Genomic DNA, 10,612 nt, shown 5'->3' on the forward strand with positions numbered 1-10,612 from the left:
AATTATTACACAATTCCATTTACATGAGGAATCTAAAGTAGTCTGATTCATAGTATCTGAGAGTAGAATCATGATTGACAGGGCAAGCAGGGGGATTGGGAATTGTTGTTCAGCAGGGATAATATTTCAGTTACACAAAATGAATAAATCCTAAAGATTTATTATATAACATTGTGACTATAATTAATGATACTTTATTTTTTATTACATACGTGGTAAGTGGGTAGATTACATGTTAAGTGTTCTTATCAAATAAAAAAACCCCACTAAATTCCTTAGTTCTTTCTCATCATTCATTTCTGAGGAAATGGTTTTATTGTTTAAACTGTTGTGGGGGAGTCGCCATGCCTACAACACAGCAGTCACCTCAGGATGAGCAGGAAAAGCTCTTGGATGAAGCCATCCAGGCTGTGAAGGTCCAGTCATTCCAGATGAAGAGATGCCTGGACAAAAACAAGCTTATGGATGCTCTGAAACATGCTTCTAATATGCTTGGTGAACTCCGGACTTCTATGTTATCACCAAAGAGCTACTATGAACTTTATATGGCTATTTCTGATGAACTACACTACTTGGAGGTCTACCTGACAGATGAATTTGCTAAAGGAAGAAAAGTGGCAGATCTCTATGAACTTGTACAGTATGCTGGAAACATTATCCCAAGGCTTTACCTGTTGATCACAGTTGGAGTTGTATATGTCAAGTCATTTCCTCAGTCCAGGAAAGATATCTTAAAAGATTTGGTAGAAATGTGTCGTGGTGTGCAGCATCCCTTAAGAGGTTTATTTCTTCGAAACTATCTTCTTCAGTGTACCAGAAACATCTTACCTGATGAAGGAGAGCCAACAGATGAAGAAACAACTGGTGATATCAGTGATTCCATGGATTTTGTACTACTTAACTTTGCGGAGATGAACAAACTCTGGGTGCGAATGCAACATCAGGGACATAGCCGAGATAGAGAAAAAAGAGAACGAGAAAGACAAGAACTGAGAATTTTAGTGGGAACAAATTTGGTGCGCCTCAGTCAGTTGGAAGGTGTAAATGTGGAACGTTACAAACAGATTGTTTTGACTGGCATATTGGAGCAAGTTGTGAATTGCAGGGATGCTTTGGCTCAAGAGTATCTCATGGAGTGTATTATTCAGGTTTTCCCTGATGAATTCCACCTTCAGACTTTGAATCCTTTTCTCCGGGCCTGTGCTGAGTTACACCAAAATGTAAATGTGAAGAACATAATCATTGCTTTAATTGATAGATTAGCTTTATTTGCTCACCGTGAAGATGGACCTGGAATCCCAGCAGATATTAAACTTTTTGACATATTTTCACAGCAGGTGGCTACAGTAATACAGTCTAGACAAGACATGCCTTCAGAGGATGTTGTATCTTTACAAGTCTCTCTAATTAATCTTGCTATGAAGTGTTACCCTGATCGTGTGGACTATGTTGATAAAGTTCTAGAAACTACAGTGGAGATATTTAATAAGCTCAACCTTGAACATATTGCTACCAGTAGTGCAGTTTCAAAAGAGCTCACCAGACTTTTGAAGATACCTGTTGACACTTACAACAATATCTTAACAGTCTTGAAATTAAAACATTTTCACCCACTTTTTGAGTATTTTGACTATGAGTCCAGAAAGAGCATGAGTTGTTATGTGCTTAGTAATGTTCTGGATTATAACACAGAAATTGTCTCTCAAGACCAGGTGGATTCCATAATGAATTTGGTGTCCACATTGATTCAGGATCAGCCAGATCAGCCCATAGAAGACCCTGATCCAGAAGACTTTGCTGATGAGCAGAGCCTTGTGGGCAGATTCATTCATCTTCTGCGGTCTGAGGACCCAGATCAGCAGTACTTGATTTTAAACACCGCACGAAAACATTTTGGAGCTGGTGGAAATCAACGGATTCGCTTCACACTGCCACCTTTGGTGTTTGCAGCCTACCAGCTGGCGTTTCGCTACAAAGAGAATTCTAAAGTGGATGACAAATGGGAAAAGAAATGCCAGAAGATTTTTTCATTCGCTCACCAGACTATCAGTGCTTTGATCAAGGCAGAGCTAGCAGAATTACCCTTGAGACTCTTCCTTCAAGGGGCTCTAGCTGCTGGAGAAATTGGTTTTGAAAATCATGAAACGGTAGCATATGAATTTATGTCCCAGGCATTTTCTCTGTATGAAGATGAAATCAGTGATTCCAAAGCACAGCTGGCTGCCATCACCTTGATCATTGGTACTTTTGAGAGGATGAAGTGCTTCAGTGAAGAGAATCATGAACCTTTGAGAACTCAGTGTGCACTTGCTGCATCCAAACTTCTGAAGAAACCCGATCAGGGCCGAGCTGTGAGCACCTGTGCACATCTCTTCTGGTCTGGCAGAAACACAGACAAAAATGGGGAGGAGCTTCATGGAGGCAAGAGGGTAATGGAATGCCTAAAGAAAGCTCTGAAAATAGCAAATCAGTGCATGGACCCCTCTTTACAAGTGCAACTTTTTATAGAAATTCTGAACAGATATATCTATTTTTATGAAAAGGAAAATGATGCGGTCACAATTCAGGTTTTGAACCAGCTTATCCAAAAGATTCGTGAAGATCTCCCAAATCTTGAGTCCAGTGAAGAAACAGAGCAGATCAACAAACATTTTCATAACACATTGGAGCATTTGCGTTTGAGGCGGGAATCACCAGAATCTGAGGGTCCAATTTATGAAGGTCTCGTCCTTTGAAAAGGAAACAGGCTCACCCTACTCTTTTCCATGTACATCCAGTAAGGGTTTTATTATACTAGGTTTCCCTTCCATAGATTGTGCCTTTCAGAAATGCTGAGGTAGGTTTCCCGTTCTTACCTGTGATGTGTTTTACCCAGCACCTCCGGACACTCACCTTCAGGACCTTAATAAAGTTACTCACTTCATAAGTGTTCAATCTGTCTTATCACCCCAGGTGGCATGATTGATCTGCTATTTAAAAGTCATGTGGTCTGTAAAAAAAAAAAAAAAAAAAAAGGAAAGACAAACCACCTCTTAGCTACTAATGAAGCTCTTCTTCCTTTATTCTGTTTTGTTGGTTGTGTAATTTCCTTCATTACTTGGGAGTACTAACCTGAAAGTGTCTGTCTCTTTGTTCTCTAGTCCAATTTGAGAATAATTTAGAGGAAAGGGATACTACGTATGTGAAATTCAGCTTGGGCTTTTCCCTAAATGCAAGATAAGGCCATGTGTAAAATTTTCCCTAAAACTAGAATATATTATTGCATGTCTGAGAATTCTGAAACACCATGGTCAATACCAAAAGCTATATTTTGCATATTTGGACTCAATCATCCATTAAGAACTTAAGTTGTCCTCTGGGCATATTTATCCAAATAATTTTGTTCTAAATATTAGTATAAAATAGAAAATTTGTGATCAATATAATTTATGTATAACCTTCATTATTGTAAATTTAGGGGGAAATGCATCGTACAATTATGTTTTTGTTTTGTTTTTGTTTTTTTTTGCACCAGTGGAACAATAAAGTTGCTATTAACAAAAAAAAAAAAAATAAATAAACTGTTGTTAAAACATAATAAAAGAAAGCAAAAAGCAAACAAACAGAAACATCTGACTGCCTTGACCACCTCCTCTTTCTCATTCTCACATTCAATCCCCAATCTATTAATTTCATTTCTAGAATTATCTTAGATGCACTCACTATTTTACATCACCACTTTTATGGCCCTGGACCAAGCCACAACTTTCAAATTTCTACAGTCCTACTACAAAATCCTCTAACAAAATTCTCATTTTACTGCTGTCTTCTCTAATATATTGTTTAGAGACTATCTGAAATGCTCTTTTTAAAACCAAAAGATGACATATACTGCCCCACTGCTTAAATGTCTGCCATGGCTTCTCATTGCACATATAGTAAAATCCAAATTTCCCACCATAGCAACTCCCTACCTGCTCTGGTCTCTGCTCACCTCTCTCTAAAGTCATCACAATTTGACCTACTTTCATGTACTCACAAAGCTGAGTTCTTTCATGCTTTGTTCAGCCTGGGCCACCCTTCTACTGAATGTTGTCAATATTATCATCTTCCCTAATTCCAGTTCTCTGCTTTAATGCTATGTTTTTGGAAAGAGCTTTTGTAATTAACCTAACTATATTAATGTCCATAACTAGTCCTATTCTATTTTTTTTTTTATTTTAACACTACAGAGTACTATCCACATATTGTAACTTGAGTAGAAGCTTTATAATTTCACATGATTGGAACCAGTAGTTGATTGGGTAATTGTAATTACAACAAAGAAAATAGTTCAAGACTAAAATTAGTAAAAGAGTACATCTATAAATTAACATTTTATGTTAACTCAGAACATAGATATGTATGTGCTTTCCTTTATTGATATTTTTACATAGAGCCAAGGATATAAGTATGTTGTTGAATAATTAGTCATTCTAGATCTTTTTTGCATTAGTATACAGCTTTGGCTATGACTTCTAGTTTCAGTTGCATAATTTAAAACAAGAAACTGAAGACACTTGAGAAACAGAGTGTTTCTAGATTTTGATATTTCTAATTGTTTGTAGATGTATCTCCCACACTTAATTTGTAAAGGTTTTGTTTTATCTTGTTTTTGATTGTTTTGTTTTTCGGGAACTGTTCTTATTGAGTTTTTCCAAAGATTTTACTCATATTTTTTTTCTCATAATAATCACACAGGGACTCAGACTCCTTCCATCCTGTCCTTTGCCTTCCTCAAGTGACATATTTGTATTGCTCAGACCTGGAAATAGCACATATTACCTTTACTCACATTCTATTGGCTAGTCCAAACACGAGCACAGTTAACTGCTAAAGAGGCAGGAAATGTAGTCTAAATGTGTGCTCAGGAAGAAGAGGAAATGGGTTTGGTTAGCAGCTAGCCAATCTTGGCAAAACTCTCCTTTAAGTCCACTTTATATTGTTATACAACGTGGGCCCTATTTAATATAGTAAAAACAAAAAAGAAGATGACTAAGTTCAGTAAGTATTATTTGTTCTGGAATGGTCTATGTAGCAGTTTGTTTATTCTTCTTACTCAAATCTCCTAGCAGGTATTGCCTGCAAATACAAGTCAGTAGGAGATATTGCATCTTATTAATAGTATCCCCTTTAGAAATTATTCAGCACTTATACAGACAGGATCAGGAAAAAAATGAGGTCATGAGGACCATAATATAAATTGGCATTATAAGTAGGATAATGTTGTAGACATTGAAATATTAAAATAGTCTCTACTATTTCCTGGCCTACCAGTCAGTTCTTTTGGCTCTCACTTACCTACTTAGGTGTCAGCAAAACATTCATGAGATTGAAAGTAATAAAAGGCCTTGGTGGCTGTATCAGGATTGTTTTGTTGGCCAGGAATAGCTTCCACACAGATGGATTGAGCCTGTGCAGAACCACTTGAAGGTACTGAAAACACCACCGCATTAAATATATCCCATTACTTATCAATCAGCTGCAGTTCTGAAGACCTATTATTAAAGTGACTTTGCTGGACTAATCATTATCTTCACATGATTCCTAACCAAAAAAAAAATTATTTATTCATGAGAGACACACAGAGAGAGGCAGAGACATGGGCAAAGGGAGAAAACAGGCTCCTTGCGGGGAGCCTGATGCGGGACTCAATCCCAGGACCCCGGGATCACGCCCTGAGCTGAAGGCAGATGCTCAAACACTGAGCCACCCAGGTGCCCCCTACCTAACAAAATATTAATATTAAACTGGAAAGAGTAATAAATTAACCTCAAATTGCCTTTTACTACATCATGAATAAATGTATTAAATTACCTAACTCTATGCAAATGGCAGAAGGTATGTAACATAGGACAGGTGACATTGTAATGGCAAAGTTTGGGAAAATAGAAAACGGTAGATATAGGTACTAAATTAAATGCTTCTGGTAGGTAGGGGCAGGCCTAGCATTAGGGGAGTGGAAGGGAGCACTAACTTACAAACATATATTTGTCCCTGGACATTGATGTGTATTTCTTATTCAGAGTCTGCTTTCTGCAAATGTTACTCTACTAGTTCTGTTTTAAAGAGTTATAAGTCTTTTATATTATTCAGTAGCCACTTCCACATAATATAAAATGATATCTTCTGCTATCTGCTGGCAACTTCAAACATTAGATCAATCATATGTAAATGGAAAATCAATATAGAGTGTTTTAACAACTTTGAGGTATGATTGATATTAATAAAAGACTACACAGGGGATCCCTGGGTGGCTCAGCGGTTTAGCGCCTGCCCTTGGCCCAGGGCGTGATCCTGGAGTCCCAGGATTGAGCCCCACCTCGGGCTCCCGGCATGGAGCCTGCTTCTCCCTCCTCCAGTGTCTCTGCCTCTCTCTCTCTCTATGTCTATCATAAATAAATAAATAAGTAAATCTTAAAAAAAAAAAGACTACACATATTTAGTGTATACATTCTGGTGAATTTGGACATATATATATATATATATATATCCATGAAACCGTCACCATAGTCAAGTTAACAGACAAATTCATCATCTCCAAAAGTTTACTTGCATCCCTTTGGAGTTTTTTTTTTTCCTGAGTTTTGTTTTTTATTACAGTAAGAACTAATAACATGAGATCTACCCTCTTTACAAATTTTTAAGTACACAAAACAGTGTTGTTGACTATAGGCAGTATGTTTTATAGCAGATCTCTAGAACTTATTCATCTTGCATAACAGAAATTATATACTGATTAAACAATTCCTCATTTCCCTTTCTGCCCTGGTAACAACTATCTTATTTTCTGCTTCTATGAGTTTTACTGCTCTTTATAAGTGGAATCATGCAGTATTTCCCCTTTTGTGATTGGCTTATTTTACTTAGCATAATTGCCATACAGCAATAAAACATTATCTATTAGTAGACACAAATATGGTTAAACCTCAAAAAATTATATTGATTAAATATAAATATATTTATATTATTTATATATAATATTAAATTATAATATTATTAAATTCTATAATATATATTTTATATAAAATAAGCCAGACACTAAGAAGTACACACACACTGTATGAACCCATTTATATAAAATCCAAGTAAAAGCAAAATTGCCCTATGGTGATAAAAGTCAGCATAGTGGTTGTCTTGGATTGGGGCAGATATTAATTAAAAAGATGCACAATTCTCAATTAACAGTCACAGAAAAATACGTGCTCAGTGGAGGACTACTTGATGGGTTATAAAGAGATGAGTGATCATATCCAAAAGTTGCCTGTTAATGAACAGATATCAATCTGGAAGGGATTTTTTTCAAGACAATTTACAAGGACTAGACTTTGGTCCTCTTCTGTTGAACTATTAGTACAATTTGGGCAGAGGTTCTAGATACCAGTACCATCGAACATGTGGCTCAGTGCTGAAATTTATATCACTTTTTATCACAACACTGTGCCATGACAAAGCACTCCTTTATTAGACAGCTATTTCTGTATAAATAAACTGTTAAAAAGTTTGGTGGCTGAAAACCACAATAGTTTTATTTGCTTATGATCCTGTTGGTCAGCAATTTGAGCTGGGCTCAGCTGGACAATTTTTCTTCTGACCTCTCTTCAGGCCACTTACACAGCCGTGGTCAGCTGGAGGGTTGGTTAGAGGCTAGTTAGGAGAATAGGCCTCAGCTGGCTGCATTTTCCTGATCCCCATGGTCTCACCCTTCAGTTGGCTATCCCAGGCTTACATAGCAACAGGAGGACAAAGGGAAGTGGCAAGGCCCCTTGAGGCCCATACTCAGGAAGCACACAGTGTATCTTCCACTTTATTTTGTTGCTTAAACAAGATATTAGGCCAGCCCAGGTTTAAAAGGTAGGGTAATAGATTCTACCTGTCAGAGGAGAATACTACAAATAACTTTTGGTCATTTTAAAGATTATTTATTTATTTATTCTTGAGAGACACAGAGAGAAAGGCAGAGACATAGGCAGAGGGAGAAGCAGGCTCTCCTTAGGAAGCCCAATGTGGGACTCGATCCCAGGACCCTAAGAACACATCCTGAACCAAAGGCAGATACTCAGCCACTGAGCTACCCAGACGTCCCACAATTTGTGGTCATTTTAAATGTAGCACAGACCTCTCTCCTTGGGTGCAATTATTTAGATTCCTCTTGGGAAAAATACACTTACCACCTTATAAGACCACCAAAAGTAGTGGTGTATGACAGCTAACTCTCTAAAAAGAAGAAAAAAAGAGCCCTGATATGAAACATTTGATCAATTCTGTGATATAAATACTACCAGCATCCATAATTTCAAGATACTGATAGGATATCCTGAGTATAAGTTGGGAAAAGATGCACACAATCAGCTCTCACAAGCTGTGGCAGGTAGCACTGACATACCACTGCCAATTATGGCTTCAGACCCAAATACAATATATCAAAATCTATTAACGTGGCTTCTCATGACCTATAGGTCTATAAAAACATAGATTATCCACTTCCCATATTCTCAAAGCACAATTTTGAGATAGTGGCAAGATAACTAGTATAATCAGTGTTTCAAAAAGGAGAGGAACAGACATCACATAGCAGACACTGGTGCATAGCAATTTTTATATAGCAGATATTATTAGGTCTCCCTACCCCAGGAGCTGGCAATAGTCTGCTTAAGGCCTTAATCTGTTCTATGAGGGTAGCTCTCTAGTCCATTGCTGTTCTTAGGACTTGAAATTACTCTTTAGGAATTTGGCTTTGCTCTGTAGGATTTTTGCTTGCCCTCCGAGACCTCTTGTCTTTTCTATAAGAAAGACTGCATATTTCCAGCTGATGAATTTTCTTCTTACTTGATAAAACTGGGGGCCCAGAGGAGTGTTTTCATTTTGCACTCTCTGTGCCACTTATAGATCAAAGTGCTGAATATCTCCTATAATGTATTTACTACTGTGCTGAAAGTGAAAAACAAAATAGCTGTATGGGTACAGAACAGTTGTTAGGTGTATCAGTTGTTTATAGTTGTGATCGCATGGATGATTGGGAATTGAGGCTACCACTACCCAGCATCATGAGAGTACCTACTACATATCACCAGCCAGGGAAGAAATAGAAACAAAAAGTTTGGAGTACAGTTTCTATTCAATATGTATCACATTCATACCATCTTAAAGTCAAAAAAATTACAGGTTGGAGACTGCCTGAAGTGTGATTTGGGATTTCTTATAGTGACTCCTGTGACTTGAATTCTTGGCTTTGCAAGTAGAGTACTGATATTCACCCCACAGCCTGGAGAGAAGCTGGCATTTCTTAAGTATACACATTTAAATTATATATTTACTCCAAGCCACTAAAATTGCATTTGTAGAGAATATTTCAGGATTAGATCACTCACTAATTCTTGTTTAGATACAAGAAACAATAAGGAGACCACAAGATGTATAAATACACATTTTACGCACAAACATACAAACACACTGCCCCAAGTGAGGGAATACAGACAGGCTCACAGTAAACCATATGCATAACAGAGAGAAAGAAGCCTTCCAAACCCAATCAACTTTTTGGCAGTCTTTGGAAAGTCTAATCTACCAAGGTCTGTGGGGAGAAACAAATGCTTCCTAGGCCCATTTTAATGGGTCAGGGAGTTGAATGCCCAGCTGAAAGAGAGAAATAGCCATTCATCCAGGAGGGGAGATTAAATCTTTTATTCTGCTGATTGACCTGGATGTACTCCTTTCTCCAGTCCCCTTTCTATTTTGTGTCTTGGGGCACCAGCAATGAGCTTGGTCACCAGCAGTGGATTTAAGACTTTTCCTCAAACTTGGTGCTTATATACAAACTTGTAGGTGACAGAAGCTTAAACTGGAAGTCATTTCACCTAACCAAATAGCAACTAACACTCCTGTAAATGTAAAAAAAAATGGCAGCAGAGGTATGAGACCTCTGTCTTGGATCATAATCCACAGTATATTCACACTTGCCTGTCAAGTGTGCCTCCGTATAAAATGCCTAGACAGTGGGTTTGGCTTCTCTTTTGCTCTTTACCTACACACGTTCCCTAATAAATTTCTATAGATGCCAGGGACATATATCTGAAAAGTAATTTATGTAGCTTTTCCCTTCCTTCTTTCAAATTCTATTGTAGTTATGATTCACTCTATTTATTGGTAAGCATAGGAAGCCTAGCTAAATGTTTGAGAGAAACAAAGATAAGCAGAAACAAAGCAAATTTCTGTTTATTTCCCATAATATATATTTTTAAATGTCCTAAGTGTTAAGCTCTATGCTGTGCCCTATAACAGTGTTTCTGAAATGGGGGTAATTTTGCCACAAGGGACATTTTGATAATGATTGGAAGAATTTTTGGTTATCACAAAGAGGGAGGGGGGAGGCTACTGTTAGGATCCAACTGTTAGAGATCAAGGAAGCTGTTAAGCATCCTGTAAAGCTTTGGACAACCTCCCACAACAAATTATCTCGCCAAAATGTTGATAGTTCTGAGGTTATGAAACCCTGCACTAAAGATAAAATGACGTTTCAACAGTGATATTAACAGTTTCTGAGCATGGCCGATATCTTCAAATAAGTGCCTCAGTGTATGTAAATTTGCACATC

At 37.4% G+C, this 10,612-nt stretch overlaps 1 protein-coding gene across 1 annotated transcript; it reads left to right on the forward strand.

The window, feature by feature from the left end:
- The first annotated feature begins 333 nt into the window (after nt 1-333).
- Nucleotides 334-3,560, forward strand: LOC140595391 (vacuolar protein sorting-associated protein 35). Its single transcript, XM_072736363.1, has one exon. It carries the CDS (start codon nt 345-347, stop codon nt 2,733-2,735), a length of 2,391 nt encoding a protein of 796 aa, XP_072592464.1. The 5' UTR covers nt 334-344; the 3' UTR covers nt 2,736-3,560.
- Nucleotides 3,561-10,612: the final 7,052 nt, after the last annotated feature.

The sequence above is a fragment of the Vulpes vulpes genome, chromosome 14 (genome assembly GCF_048418805.1).
Source record: "Vulpes vulpes isolate BD-2025 chromosome 14, VulVul3, whole genome shotgun sequence".
Taxonomy (NCBI): Eukaryota; Metazoa; Chordata; class Mammalia; order Carnivora; family Canidae; genus Vulpes; species Vulpes vulpes.

What these genes read in the sequence shown, in the direction of transcription:
- LOC140595391 (XM_072736363.1), top strand. Translation starts at nt 345, where the DNA reads ATGCCTACAACACAGCAGTCACCTCAGGATGAGCAGGAAAAGCTCTTG.